The sequence below is a fragment of the Penicillium bovifimosum genome (assembly GCF_028826915.1).
Source record: "Penicillium bovifimosum strain IBT 22155 chromosome Unknown utg000001l_segment0_segment0, whole genome shotgun sequence".
NCBI lineage: Eukaryota > Fungi > Ascomycota > Eurotiomycetes > Eurotiales > Aspergillaceae > Penicillium > Penicillium bovifimosum.
The window spans coordinates 327,892-342,919 of record NW_026622710.1 but is presented as its reverse complement, the minus strand read 5'-3'; the positions used below and the strand labels follow the sequence as shown (position 1 = coordinate 342,919).

Sequence of the window (15,028 nt, the reverse complement as noted above, 5' to 3'; positions counted from 1 at the left end):
CTGTGAACATTCCAAGCGAGGTGACGAGTAAAAATGCCCACACTCGATCTGAGCAACTTCAACATTGTCTGCGCGACCTTGGGAGGATTCATCTCTCTATTCGGACTTGTATCCTACCTGTGTAAGGAGCGATTCTACTTGTCCGAAGCATGTAAGTATCATCTGACCCTACAGACTACATGTATACTACATGTATATGTATAAAAGGAAGTCAAATGTTAACAGCACAGTAATCTCCCTATTGGCCGGAGTCCTATTCTCCCCGCACGCCGCCAATTTCATCAGACCAGAAGACTATGCACTTCACTCCGACCAGAACCTGGAGACAATAACCCTGCATTTCACGCGGCTCGTACTAGGCGTGCAACTAGTGCTAGCAGGAGTGCAACTCCCCAAACGCTACCTGCAAATCGAATGGCGAAGCCTAGCCCTCCTCCTCGGCCCAGGCATGGTGGCCATGTGGATGTGCAGCAGTCTAGTAATCTGGGCTCTGGTGCCGCACCTGCAATTCCTGCATGCATTGATCATCGGCGCATGCGTGACTCCCACCGACCCGGTTCTGTCCAATTCGATTGTCAAGGGCAAGTTTGCTGATAAGCATGTGCCGCGCGAATTGCAGAGGATTATCATTGCGGAATCGGGTGCTAACGATGGTCTTGGATATCCGTTTCTCTTCTTTGGTGTTTATATCCTGCAGTATACGGGTATGGCAAGAGAGGAATTTACTGGTGGGGCGGGGAAGGCTATGGCCCTGTGGTTTTATGAGACTTGGGCGTATACGATTCTGCTGAGTGTTGTGTATGGGACTGTTATTGGGTGGATTGCGAGGAAGTTGTTGCATTGGGCTGAGGAGAAGAGATATGTTGATCGGGAGAGTTTTTTGGTTTTTGCTATTGCTCTTGCTGTGAGTTCATTCCAAACTTCCTCGAATAGAAGAAAAGTGCTAATATCTACAGCTCTTCATCGTGGGTACATGTGGCATGATCGGTACAGACGATCTACTTGCATGTTTCATTGCCGGGAATGTATTCACACAGGAGTAAGCCAACTCCAATATCAGACTGAATCAATTGCTAACAGAAAAAGTGACTGGTTCCGCCTCGAAACAATCGACGATTCCCTCCAACCAACAATCGACATGCTCCTCAATCTATCAGTCTTCATGTGGTTCGGCGCAGTCTGCCCATGGTCATCCTTCTTACACAACGACATAATCCCCATCCACCGACTCATCTTCCTAGGTATCCTGATCCTCATCCTTCGCCGTCTACCCATCGTTCTCGCCATGCACAAATGGATTCATCAAATCGAGCTCCTCTCCCAGGCTGCATTCGTTGGCTTCTTCGGTCCTATCGGTGTTGGCGCTATCTTTTACTTATCCATCACTCTTGAGACTCTGCGCAAGATTAAAGTCAATGATCAAGTCCCGGAGGATGTGGAAAAAGTTATAGATACTGTCCAGATCGTTGTTTGGTTCTTGGTTATTTGCAGTATTGTAAGTCCACCCAACTCCCTCTCTACCTTCTACCTTATCCCTTCTACCTTCTACCTTGTCCCACCCCCATCCTCTATCCCCTATAACTAACCGAAGAAAAAAAAGGTGGTCCACGGCCTCTCCGTCCCACTGGGAAAAGCAGGCTACAACCTGCCCGCAACAATTTCCAGCGTGATCAGCACCAGCGCCGAAGAACAGAAATCCATCCCAATTGGAAACATCAACCACACGCACAGCACCGCCACCCCACTGACCACAGGCGAAGATGCAAGTTATCGAGGTCGCAAGCGTGGATACCGAACTGGTGCTGCTGCTTGTCCGCCGCAGTCGGAGTCGTTGCAGCTTGGTGTTGGGCAAATCGGTGAACCGGATAGACCGGTTCATTTGACGTTGACGCCGGTTGTTAGTGCTGAGGATAAGTCTTAGTCTTGACATCTTGGGTATGAAGTTATGAACTGAAGTACTGCTTGCATCTTATTCTTGGATTAGCAGGACGGAGATCTCTTTGCATATTATCATATTCATGTCATGTTTGAGATACCATTGCGGGCATATTGTCCTTACATCTGTGTTAGATACTATTACGATTGCATTACATACAAATCATATGAGTCTTATTTCAAAACGCCATGTCATGATCATGAAGATAGTTGTAAAAAACTATCTCTGTACGAGCAATAGAGATGCAAAAGTACACAGAAAGAATATCTGAATTGGTACCAATATTGTAAGATCCGTGTTTCACGGAAGACATAGCCTCGTTAAGGTCTTCAAATCTCATCCCACTCAACCATAGCTAGATACCAAACCTCGCACTGATCCAATGGTCAGGACTGTTGCTTGTCGTTCCTTCGATATCGTTACACGTCATACTGAAAAGCAAAAAATGATAACGCCATTGATGGGCCCGCAAATGATGAGCATATTTGATGGCCAAATGCGAAAGAACAAAAAGAACAGGTCATGGTATCTACGCCAGGCCTGCATGCAGTTCGCGCGCACGGCGAGCAAGGGGCGCGATAAGACGCAAGATCTGGTCGTGCGGGTTGCGCTCGACCACTGACATGTACAGCGTATTGAGGCGCTGGCCAATGATGTCAAGAATGCGAGGTGCGACTTCGCGGAGATCGGGATCCTGTAAGACAGTGTCAGCACACGTTATGGATAAATTATAGGAGAGAGAGATGTAGATACATACCCTAGGATCGACGTTCTGGAGAACCACATCAAGCCAGTGAAGACGCTGAGCAACATTGGCGTGCAGGGCAGAGGTGACAGCGACGGCCACAGAGAGCATCACGATCGCAGAAAGTCTCGACAGGTAGGCGGGAGAGACCTGGACGAAGAATTTGTCGAACAAATCAGCTTGCTGGTGGGATTGGAGCCACTGGAAAAGATAATGTCAGTAATGAGGTTAAACGAATACAATTGAACCAGACCAACCTTGATAGTACCCTCCTCAAAGTGACCAGCGTTCATCAGCTGGGCAACCTCGGCCAATTCAGTCTCTTCCGGGGATCGGGCAGGAATAGGAGCCGCAATCGGGGCCGGGCTATGAGCCGGGAGAGGCTGGGACTGGAGCACAGCATGAGACACTGGCTGCGGCATGCGCAACTGGTTCTCAGATCCGACAGACGGGTGCCGCTTGACAGCTGGAGCCTCGCGTTGGACCTCACGCGGGCTTTGAGTCTGAGCCTGAGCCTGTTGGCCCTGGTTAGCCACCAGCAAGGCCACAGACTTGGACAAGCCATGCAAAACAGCCGACATCTCCTCAATCTTCGCGCTATCCTTCAAACGCTGGGCCTCATACTGCTCGATCTGCGCCTTGATGTGGCGCTCCATATCCGACTCCACCTTCTTGGTGCGCTGCGCCAAGCTTTCGATCATGGGAGCCACCGAAGGGTCCATGACTCGGCGAACTTCCGTCTCGATGCGAGGAACAAGCTTCGCTACTACCGAATCAAAAACGGCCTTCATCACAGCGGGCTGCTGCATAGCATTGATGATCGCCTGGGGAAGAAGCTTTCGCAGCTCCTCGTTGAACGCGCCTCCAAGTTGCTGGGAGAGAGCACCGTCCAGTTGCTCCTTGACTGCCGCAGAGGTGGCATTGGTGATGACCGGAATAACATCGGTCTGTATGCTGCCCGAGACAATGCGGGCCAGGTTCTTCTCGACGTTGTCGGAGAGTGTGCTGGAGACCAAGCGCAACACTTGGTCTTGCTTTGCGGACGAAGCAGCATCCCAGCTGCGACGTTCTTCCTCGAAACGACGGTGCAGGTTCTCAAACTCTTGCCCAAGGCTCTTATTGAACTGATTCGACACATTGCCCTGCAGGAACTGAATGTGCTCGCTCAAGGATTCTTCCGAAACACGGAAACCAGACATCTTGGATGGAGATGCAGCTGCGTGGCCCGCAGTGGAAGATGGAGTCTCGAATTCCTTGCTAGCAGTGGGAAGAGATTCAACGCCGGCAGTGACGGAGGGCTCCTTTGCCTTCGCTTCAGCGGCAGCCTTCTTCTTCTTCTTTCTCTCGGACTTTTCAGCCATGACAGGCGCCGCCGCTGGCTCATTCGGCTCCTCCTTCTTCTTGGTGGCCAATTTGGTAGGCGAGGCGTTACGCGAGGCAGCAACGCCAGAAGCAGAGTCTCCAATATCCGTCTTCTTCGCCGAGTCCTTGGCACGGGGGGTGGAGGTGGAGACGGAGTCGCCGTTGACAGATGGCTCGTCAGTGGCGTATGTTGGGAAAGTTTGAAGATCGCTGATCTCAATCAAACCATGCTCCGTCGCATCGATAGGGCGGATGACTTTGTTGTCCGAGGTCCAGCCCAGATCCTCCTTCTTGATGTTCAAGCAAGTCACACCGCGAGAGTGCATAACGTACAGCTCGAATAGGGACGAGTCCTCCGTGCTCTTGTCAGTAGCCGACTTGCTGATAGGGAGAAGCTCCAAACTTCTCAACTGACCCTTCGAACCGAGAGAGATCTCCCGAATTCCACTCAAGCAAGCGGTAGACTCAGGCTTGGGCAGGGTGTTGTCCTTATCGTTGAGGTCTCGAATGTAGGCTGCCTGCGACATTGGAGGCAAGTTATACCGGGGAGCCGACAAATGCGCAAAGTAGATCGAGTTACGCGTGGGGTGGCCAACAACGATGACTCCAGATGATGGGTGATAAGCCACGCTACAGATGGCATCGGACTCGTTCCCGTGGGGGAACTTCAGCTCCTGCACGGCCTTGCCCAGCCCAATATCCCAGAGCTGCAAGGTGTGGTTCTGCTTGAGTCCAACCAAAACATAACGGAGCGCCATCGATCGCGTATAAGCGCGAAGCTTGTCCAGGAAAAGAACTGAAGTGGGCCAAGACTTTTCAGTCGGAGAGCCAGTGACAAAGGTAGCCAAAGGAACCCGGATCTCAGCAGGGGCAGGGCCTTCCACCAAACTGGCGTCGTCGAGCATATCCTTGATATCCCAAAAGCGCAATCGGCCGGTCTTGTCCAACGACGCGATCACGGAATCATCATCACTGAAAGCGAAGTCTTTGCCGGCCTTACCGGTAGAGATCTTCAATGCACGCTCCTTGAAGAACTTCTCAGTGTTAACGGTGCGCTGAGTACCGGAGACACCATAGGCAGGATTCATTGCTGCCTTTGGCGAAACAACGTATATGTTCTTTCCTCGACCGATGGCAAACAAGTTGGTGTGACGAGTGCTCCGCTTAGCCCGCGTTTTCAGCTGGCCGCCAGAGGTGTTCTCGTCCGAGGCAGGGAAGGGCGGGAAGATCAAGCTTTCGCTTTCCAATGCATCCATATCAAAGAAGTCCTTTCCAGAACGCGAGATCAAGGCCCAGTACACAGAGCCGCTGACTCCAATGCCAAGGATGGCTTGAACTCCAGAGTCACCAGAGGTAGAAGGAGCCGTACACAAGGCAACGTTGAATACCCGATCACGGGTAGCACGGAACACCTGTCGATCAGTACCGTCATCTTGTCGAATGATCCTGATTCCGCCGGTTTTGGCGAGCGCATACACAATGTAATCAGAGGTTGCTGCGGTCAATGAACGGTCAAGCTGATCAAAGTCCTTCTTCAGACGAGCGATGTCCATGACATCGTCGTCACGGAAAGTCACAAGTTTTCCACTTGCAGGTTTCACAGCAATGGAGATGAAGGGCCTCATCGGGAAGTTATAAACAGAGACAACTCGTTCTTCCTCCTTTTCAGCGCTATCCTCCGCGCTCTCCCAGCTGTCAGCGAGAGCCTCGGCTGGCTCAGCCACCTTTTGAGCAGCCGGAGTCTGTGAAGTCTTCGTCGCATCCCTGAAGGTGCTGAACTTCCTCAAAATATCCTCTTTCTTAGCTTCAGCAGCAGTCTCGCGCAGATCACCAGCGACCGATGAGACGACTGCTTCGGAGGGTTCCTCCTGAGCAGCGGAGACGGCGGTCTTTGCTTCAGCTGCCATCTGTGGCTTATCGCCACTGAGGGAGCGGCCAATCTCGTCTACGAGACGGCCGACGACTTCGTTTACAGCTTCTTGCTGTCCGTCGCTCAGAATCGGCGATTGCACTTTCTGCTTAGGAGCCGCAGGCTCAGGTGTCTGCGAAGGTTCCAATTTAGCGGAGACGTTGATCTTCTGTTTTTCCACGACTTCGACGGCTGGGCTCTGGACGTTAGTGGTAGTCTGGGGAGACTTGTTGCGAGGCGAGATAGCGGCCAATTGATCGAACGGATTGACGTAAGTGAACATCGAGTCCTTCGAGGGCGACACGACCGTTTCCGGATGCGCAGGCGCCTTGGAACTTTCATCCACAATCTCCGTCAAGACGTTCTTGGTAGTCTGCCTCTGAGGCTCATCAACCGTATGCTGTATGTGTGATGCCTGCTGGGGCAAAGTCGGCGACGGGGACTTGGCGGCAGCAGCAGCTGGCTGAGGACGGTTGAGCAGACGAAGCAGCATGGCCTGGGTGTTCTCATTGGGTCCGTCAGGGTGACCGGATTGGAATCCCTGGGGAGGGCCAGCCGGCGGAGCTGCGTGGGCGACCGCAGGGGCAGCAGGGGTCTGTTGGCCAAACAAAGTAGCAACCAAGTCAGATGCCGAAATGTTTCTTCCATGCGAGGCGGCTCCCTGAGCTGGTGGAGCCTGCAGGTGCTCGGGACCTGCAGCAGGAGCCTGCGGCTGAGGACTAGCACTGGACCGCTGGGTGGACCTGAGGAGACTCAAAAGATCGACCGAGCCTGCGTTGGGATGCTGCGGCTGCGGCGGCTGGTGTTGCTGCGGCTGGTGTTGCGGCGGCTGAGGCTGGTGCGGCTGGTGCTGCGGCTGGTGCTGAGGCCACTCGCCCCGAGGAGTAGACACATTAGGGCTAAGGATGTCAGAGCCCTGACGAGGAGGCATATTCATGGGAGCAGGGCTTTGGATATTCGAGGATACCGATGGGTGTTGGTACCCATGTGATTGAGCATGTGGGTAGCTCTGGCCCTCATACGGTTGCTGCTGGTGAGCGTGAGATGGAAACAGACCGGGCTGGTAATACGATTGGTGTTGGGCAGTCGGATTTTCCTGCCCAGGAGTGTTCGAGGGCGATGGCCGAGGCCGGATACTGGCCAAGAGAGCCTGGAGATCGGTGGGGGTAGACATCTCTGCCGTCTCGCCGTGGTTACAGGCGACCTCCCTCCGACAGGTTCCAAGCTTTGAAGAGCTCTCGAAGCTCTCTTTCGAGAGGGTCGGAGAACAAGGAGGGAATACAAAAGCTAGCGCACAAGACAACGGAAAAAGTCGGAGATAAATGCGAGAAAAGAGCGATAAAATCGAAAGATGTGATGGAAGTAGGAAGGGTGAAGGAGAAGAATGAACTCCGGGACTTCAATATTCCTTAAGCCGTGGGTGTGGCGGCTGCCGAGAAGTGGCTGTGCGGCTGGTGTTTCGCCCAATTTCGCGTCATTACTGGGGCAAGACGGGCGAGACGGACTGCCGTTGACCGTTTTTTCTACACAAAACCGTTACTTGACCGTCGCATTTGTCGTTTACGGGATAGATACGATTACGCTGTTACTTATTCGTTACTCGACCTTTTCTTCTAAGGGAGACAGTGGACTGCGACTTAGCCGTTACTTTCGGAGACGGGACTGCAAGTTCGCCGTCACTTGGACGTTTTCTACGTCCTACAGCTCGCCTCCAAACGCACTGAAAAGTGCGCTGTCCTGCCGACATAGCGACTTATACCCAGTTGTGAGCTTTGTCAGACGGCAGGCGCCCGCAACCACCCACTATGTTCTGCCTACGAAGGTAAGGGAAGACCAAAGAACAACCAATGTCGTTGATTGCGTATACTAATTAGACTGAATCATGCAGCTGGCTACCTCTCCTCTTCATCCCAACCAACGCATCCCCGCTCTTCATCATATCATTTGTCGCATTGACATACATCATCCACCGACCATGCATCTACTGCTCCGCATTACTTTTGATCCTTTTCGTATCCTCATGCCACTGGTCTGACCGCTGCATCTTTGACCCGCGGAGTAACTGGTTTGCGCCGCGGTACAGCTCAGAATCTGGCAATCAGGCTATCTCAAACGCAACCTCTGAAGCGACGGTATCTGGCGAGGGTTTGACGGAATTTGTCTTCGATACTGTGAACTCTACTGCCAAAGCATTGGCTGGTGCTGCGATGGAGAGTGTGCAGCAGAGACTTGCTCCGTCCGGGGTGGAGGCAAGGTCTGATGAGTGGACGGGTGTCGGGTTAGAATGGATGCGTAGCCTTTTAGGCAAACGCGAGTGGACTCTTCCCTGTGTGGACGTCAAGGTTCGATTGTAGGAAGTGTTGCCCTTAAAAAGTTCGATCAGGCATGGGTTTTCAGGGTTGGTTTGCCCAATTCAGCTTGTTTATATCTACGATTTCTTTATTTTGGGTCTTGCGCAGCTCCGATACCATCCGCAAGCGTTATGATCAGTCCTTGTGTACATACTTCACTCTATAGTAATCAGTCATTCATCAAACGATTTTTTTAGAGGTGACTCTTCTCCTCTTCTACCTCGACAGATGATGGTCATATACGTAGTGATAGGCTCCTAGGATGTTCATGAGCCTGGGAAAGATGAGATAGTTCGAGTCGAATTATTTGACATGGATTAACTAAGTACATGGCGAGGAGGTATCTGACAATAAGCTAGAAACAACGTGCGGACGGAAAAGAGGCTGATCGAGGGACCAGCAATGAGAACTCCCGCAGTATGTAGAATAGAGATCAAAGCAATGACATCCATCTTGGCTGGAAAATGAGTCACAAGCAAGACGTAACCAGTGCGTAGACAGAAGATGGCAGGTGAATTCCGAAGGATTCAAAAGAAATGGGGTATCACAAGTTCGACGGTCCCAGTTCAAGACAAGCCCAAGATACTGTGTATAGACTCGTAAAAGGCATAAAGAAAGTTATGTATCGTTAAAAAGGGATATTAGGGATGCTTAAATTCACGCAAACAGACAGAATCATAGTTACCCAAGTGTCATAAATACCAATCAATTGTAGCCTGTACCCACGGGCAAAGGCCAGTCGTCTTCGGTGATGCTGCTCCAGAAGGCCCAAACCCCAGAGACGGCAAGGAGGGTGAAGAGAGTCTGGAAGAGAGCTCCATCGATGCTGCCGTCGGTGGCCTGGCACAAGTGGGTGCTGATCACATAGTTGAAGACTTGACCAATGGCAAATAACACGCCAGCTGCGGTGAGGTACACTGTTGCCTCGTTAGCAGATTCTCACTTGAGTAACCCGTGTCAAACTTACACATTGGCCGGAACTCGCCGAGGATTCGGAGCACGAGAACAGCTTCAAGAACGTAGAACAACACAATGCAGATGAGCGGGAAGAGCTGGTACAGCACGTAAAGACCGATGTTGCGATTCGGAGCATCATGACTTGACTGGAAGTGACCAGTCCAATCAAATCCTGTGTCCAAAGCGATATAGCCCGTACCAACAAAGAGGGCCATGGCAGATCCACAGATAAGGCCGATGGAAGCGGGAGTGCCGTCGTCAAGTAATTGAAAACCGACGAGTGCGTTCAGAAGGAGAACCCAGGAAGTAGCACTGATCGCGGCGAGATGTACCGCAGTGAATCCCTGTAGTTCTGTCAGCTCTAGTCTTTAATCCATGCCAGAGGAGATCCTACCTTTCGAACATCATCATTCAGCGGGAAGCCTCCTACAGTGAAGATCTCACAGATCTCAATTATAATGAAGCCGAGAAGAAACAACTGCATCTCCCTGTCATGTAGTGTCAGTTGATGCAAATTTCCAGATCGGATAAGATCTCCATACCTCCGGCCGACAGCCGCGTGCTTCTTCTCCGATCTCCATATCAAACCCACACTGACCACAATGGCGATGAAGGCCAACAGAATGGAACCTATCACAGATCAGCCGCCTGCCCTTATATCCCTCGTCTTCGTGTCGATCTCGGCCTGGCAGATCATACCTAAATTCCGAAGGTGTCTGTCCCCGCTCAACGAGATACCGGTCAGATCGCATGCGCCGAAGGCGGCAGCCGCAGTTTCATTGGTAAAAAGCTGTATGCGACAAAGAGCACGGTCAGTTGACATTCTGTAGAAGCACCACAAGAAGGGTTGTTTGAAATGTGATTCCACTTACATTGCAGACGGGGAGTGTTGAGTCGCGACAGAAGTCCTGTCAACCCATACGGGTGTGCGGTCAGTATCTGAGGATTTTTCAAGTTGGCAGGTTTGCACCTACGTGAAAATTTCCAAATTGCGTTGACCCCATGGTGAACCGAGGCGCGAATCAAACGAGAGAGAAGCAGCGTGACGCAGCGCTGACTTGCAGAGAATGGAGGCCTAAGACTCGAAAGTTGGAAGTCGCCTGGCCCGCACGGAGGAGGGTCCAGATCACTCGGCAGATCTCAGGAAAGCAAAAACTGGGACGTTGGGGGTTTCCGTAACGAGTGAAGTGAAGCTGTGAAGCGAGAGCGAACTGGAGGGAGACTGGGAGTTCCAAGATGAGATCCCGGTTAGTTACTCGGGGGGAGGCGCTAGTGTGGCTTAGTCGAACCAGCCCTGGAGATCTGTGGAATTCCTGATTCTGACTTAAATGAGAAGTCTTAGATCTTCTTTTTCTTCTTTTACAGTCAAGAAAAAATGAAAATGAGGGATCAAGTGATGACGATGTAGTCCTTGGATACAGTCTCTTAGAATAAATGGTCTTCATCTCTACTGTGTACACAATTCTCTGATCTCTTGATATGGCATTGCTAGATGGAGCACAGTCCTCTTCCATCTTCTCTGCGGATACTTGCAGATATCCCTAGACTCAGAGCTAACATTGAACTTTCTTTTCCTCTTCTATTGCAGGTGAAGTGCTGCCTCAACCCTTGCTGTACGCAGTAAACAACATGGTCGCCAGGTCGACCAGACTGGGGGTTCTAGTCAACAATGTCTATTGTATTGAACTTGGCATCCCATGTTTCTTACCACAGTATTTTGCTGGTGTACAATTCCCTTTCTTATGGTCATTTCTTTGGAGAATTTCGATCTGGTTATTTTTAGTATTCATAGCCTCTTCCCAATCTCGGGCCATCGCCCCATCGGCCCCGGGCCCGTAGGGCCCTCGGCTATCCTGTTTCACGCGGCTGAGAGTACTCAAATAATGCAACTGTGTTTAACACACATCCTCAATCACCTGTTTTTCCCCGTTATGCTCGCCCAAATCGATCTTCAGTGTGCGCCCAAACAGTTCAAGCAGCATCTCGAAGCAAACCTTGGTGATAGCTGGATCGTACCGTCCCTTGCTAAGTTCATCACGGATAAAGGCATCTATGGAAAGTCTACTGTCAGCATCTCGGCACCTGATGGAATAGACTTCTGTGTGCAACTCACGCTGGGCCCATGCGACTTCGTAGAAGCTGAACAAGACACCCTTCTCATGCAGGGTCTTGCGGATCAGATCGCGCCCCTCAGGCGGAACGTGGTTATCGTTCTTGCCGAAGATCTGTATGTGGTTTTAGCAACGGTACAAACCAAAGTAGAGAGTGTTGGATGAAAAGAAACCCCGTTGAGACGTACCATCAGCATCTCACCCTTGATATCTCCAGCTCTCGCCAAGCTATCATCATTCTTGCCCTTGGCGAGGGTCTTGCTGTGGATATCCGTAGCAAAGTAACACACACTCGCCTTGACCCGGCTATCCAGCGCACAACGATAGGCCAGATGTCCACCCAGACACATGCCCGTGGCACCAACTCGGCCATTGCATGTGTCCAGCGACAGGAGATAATCAACGCTGAGCTTAGCGTCTTCATCATAAGCTGCCAATTTCTGATGAATAGTCAGTATCGAAGACGAAACAACAAACGAACCGTAAACGACCAAGGATGTTCAAACAAGTAAGCATTCAGAACATCTGATTGACTCACCTTGCCAATCTTCCATGCATTGCCCTTGTCCGTATCCTCTGCGTCATACTTCAGAGGTTCCGGACCAGTGAATTCATGGTAGCTCGAGGGAGCAACACAGATGTATCCCTGGCCTGCAATCTGGCGAGCAAACCGTGCCACAGGACCCGTTACTGTGGATCAATCTGATGAGTCGGGGTGCTTGAACATGAATGCGATGGAAGTGGACACAAACCTTGGTAGATCTCACTGAAGACTACGACACCGGGGAACCGAGCTTTAGGGTAGCCAGGGATTGTCGGGTGGAAGACATAGAGACCTAATTTCATGTTAGACATACATTCGCAAAGGTATCGATGAGCTGATAGATGGAGGCAGAGCTAGTTGAAAGGTAGGAAGCATCTACTTACGCATTGTCCCCTCACCATCCGCTTTGGTGGGGACATCGACGTATGATTCCTCGATCAGCATGATGGGTTTTTTCTGTTTTCAATGAAGAAATATAATGCCGGAGTAGAATGGAGAATCCAATTGAAGCTGGAGGGACAAGCTCCGATTAAGGCCCACTATCGATAACACGCGGGGCAGTCATGTGCTGATACCGGCCAACGTCTCCGCGGTCTTCTATACTTCTGTCGTCATGAAACAGATGTAACCAGTCCAGGAACATAATTGATTGACCTGGCATTTCGAATCAAGTACATCATACGCAGAAAAGAGACAATGAACGAAATATCAATTGAACAGAGGCCGTCATATGGCCGAAACGTCTGGCTTCATGGATTATAGGGGTACTTATTAATCTATTTCACATTTTATACAAAGAACATTACCAAATGGGTTGGTTGAAAGATGGCCTGATCAGACCCGAAGAAAGAATCCCCTGGGCTTTCAACTACCGAGCCCCAAATGAGCCCAAGGGGATGCAGCATGCTGCGGTTAGAAAACGTACTAAGACATATGGTCAGTTATATGCACCAAGAAAGACTGCAAAGCCAGAGTACTCACAGGAATGAACAGGTAAGGCACCTGGCGTTCATACTCGAGCCAAGTCTCGCCGTACTTCTGGCGACACCGCTGAATATCACGGAGAGCACGGTGGCTAATCATGCAAGCGAAGAAGAGAGGGTAGAACCAAGGGAACGGGCTGGAGAAACCGGTGATCAAGCCCCAGTTTAGCGCGAAATAGAGATCACAGGTATAGTGGATCTTGCGGGCTTTGCCATCTGCATGTTTGTTAGAATCGGAACTTGTAGAGTATGTCGTGGTTAAACTTACACCACCCATCAATAAGAATCTTTGAGCCATCGGCCGCGGTAAGAGTCTTGGGGTTCTTCACTGTCTGCCAAGGAAGCTGGGGGAAAGTGTTACGGGCAACCATGGTACCGCGTTCTTGCTGACGGAAACGGTTCTTCTGGCTGTTGGTGGTATCCCACACCCAATAGACGAACAAGTAGGCAATGTAGAGGAAGACAAGGAAGTAGCGATTCCACCGGTACTCGGCAGGGTCGTGGTTGGCGAGGTAAATTGTGCAGTGGCAGTAGCTCAGAGGCACACCGGCCAAGTTCCAGAAGATCAGCATGAAGCCCCATTTCTCGTAGTACATATCCCTAAGAAAATATTAGCAGATAACCTTCAACTAAGACCGATGGGATCCTACCAAGTGGACACAATGCACTCCTCTCCCTTCGAGCAAGCATTGGCGTAAAGGAAATGGGCCATGACAAGGAACATGACCTCGCCAGACACATATCCGTACTGCTCCCACTGACGGGCAGCAGCACCCATGGACAGACCCAACAGAATGTACCAGGGCAGGCGAACCTCGAAGAACATCTTGAAGTCGAGAATCTTGAACATGCGGGGGTTGAGCTCGGCACCCATGAAGAAGTCATAGATCGGGTATCCGGTCATACGGTGCTCCGCGCCACGTGCCAAAGCCGAGAAGTAGGCAATGAAGGAGACAATGTATCCAGAAATGATGGCAACGCTGAGCAGAGGACCGAACTCATCAATGATGGTGTACAGCTTGAAGAGACCAGTAAAGTGCGCAATGAGTGCCAATCCAATGCTGGTGTAGAAAGACCACACAGCAGAGCAGTAGTATGGGAGCTGCTTGCCACCCGAGTGCGGCAGAGGACGTCCTGTGACAGTAACGCCGGGAAGAAGAACGTAACAAGCACCCTCAAAGATGAAGAAAACCCAGTAAATAGTCCAAGCCTTGGCCGAGGGGAAAGCACCGGTGTAAACCAGATTGGCCAAGTGCGCGAAAAAGTCGCCGTAGCTCTCGTTCTCTGCGGGACGAGGGAACTTGCCGTCGTAGTAGGTGGCACCAATCCACATGTAGTACATGAGCAGAGGGAATCCGATCATCATGGAAAGTACACCCCATGAACCACCGAATTCGAAGTGTCCGCTGTAATCCACCTTGGGGTCCAGGCCTTCCTCCCAACCATCCACCAAGCGCGACTGGGACTTAGACCCAGGGGTTGTAGTCTTGCCATTGGTGGCGATCTTCACCTCAGTATCTTCCTCCTCGGTCTTTACTTTGCCTGAAGCACGACGACGGGTGGGCTTGGATTGGTCAAGGGGCAGGGAGTAGGAGGCATCGTTCTCGCCCTCAAAGAGAGGGCTCTTGCGGGTGCGACGGCCGGGAGTTTCAATGAACCCGGGACGGTCCAATTTTCTAGAAAACAGGGTTTTAGATTAGCTTTGCAAAGACCAACTAACCAAAAGGTTGGGAATTGACATGATATACAGGAAACTCAAGGTGTACGCGGTAAATCCGTCGCACAAAAATCTGGGGGGAACTCACTTAGGGGTCTTCCCCGTTTGAGAGCGGGTCAAAGTCATAGTTGCTTGATCGGAAGACCAAATGTCCGATCGCAATTGAGTGTAAAGAAAGAAGAAGGAAAAGGTAAAAAAGGAGCGAGAGTGGAAAATCAGGAATGTCCTGAATGTTTACTTGCGACTATTGGATTACATAATGCTTTTAATTTCGAAATGCCCGGAGAAATTTGGCGTGGCTGTCTCTCCTCGGGGGGTACCGTTGGTCAATTGCCGTTCCGACCAGAGCCAAGATATGCATGCAATTTACCCCTATTCTTAGTATTCTAAGTGCAAATCGACCATGGCATTAT

General features: G+C 51.0%; 5 protein-coding genes across 5 annotated transcripts; 2 read left to right on the top strand and 3 right to left on the bottom strand.

The window, feature by feature from the left end:
* Positions 1–33: 33 nt before the first annotated feature.
* N7515_000140 (putative Na/H antiporter) lies at positions 34–1,921 on the top strand (the record flags this gene model as incomplete). The annotated part of the gene is made up of 5 exons (XM_056660884.1): positions 34–151; positions 231–904; positions 957–1,039; positions 1,087–1,495; positions 1,601–1,921. 5 exons carry the CDS (start codon positions 34–36, stop codon positions 1,919–1,921), a joined length of 1,605 nt encoding a protein of 534 aa, XP_056526050.1.
* A 544-nt stretch (positions 1,922–2,465) lies between these two features.
* On the bottom strand, positions 2,466–7,126 carry N7515_000139 (uncharacterized protein; the record flags this gene model as incomplete). The annotated part of the gene is made up of 3 exons (XM_056660883.1): positions 2,466–2,630; positions 2,694–2,882; positions 2,939–7,126. The coding sequence occupies 3 exons, from the start codon at positions 7,124–7,126 to the stop codon at positions 2,466–2,468; spliced, it is 4,542 nt and encodes a 1,513-aa protein (XP_056526049.1).
* Positions 7,127–7,757: 631 nt separating this feature from the next.
* Positions 7,758–8,306, top strand: N7515_000138 (uncharacterized protein; the record flags this gene model as incomplete). The annotated part of the gene is made up of 2 exons (XM_056660882.1): positions 7,758–7,774; positions 7,841–8,306. 2 exons carry the CDS (start codon positions 7,758–7,760, stop codon positions 8,304–8,306), a joined length of 483 nt encoding a protein of 160 aa, XP_056526048.1.
* Positions 8,307–9,008: 702 nt separating this feature from the next.
* Positions 9,009–10,264, bottom strand: N7515_000137 (chitin synthase export chaperone; the record flags this gene model as incomplete). The annotated part of the gene is made up of 7 exons (XM_056660881.1): positions 9,009–9,220; positions 9,271–9,604; positions 9,655–9,748; positions 9,803–9,890; positions 9,960–10,050; positions 10,133–10,168; positions 10,235–10,264. The coding sequence occupies 7 exons, from the start codon at positions 10,262–10,264 to the stop codon at positions 9,009–9,011; spliced, it is 885 nt and encodes a 294-aa protein (XP_056526047.1).
* Positions 10,265–11,155: 891 nt separating this feature from the next.
* Positions 11,156–14,741, bottom strand: erg4 (c-24(28) sterol reductase; the record flags this gene model as incomplete). Its single annotated transcript, XM_056660880.1, has 10 exons — positions 11,156–11,310; positions 11,374–11,485; positions 11,560–11,811; positions 11,910–12,061; positions 12,124–12,207; positions 12,299–12,371; positions 12,897–13,114; positions 13,167–13,498; positions 13,549–14,574; positions 14,704–14,741. 10 exons carry the CDS (start codon positions 14,739–14,741, stop codon positions 11,156–11,158), a joined length of 2,442 nt encoding a protein of 813 aa, XP_056526046.1.
* Positions 14,742–15,028: the final 287 nt, after the last annotated feature.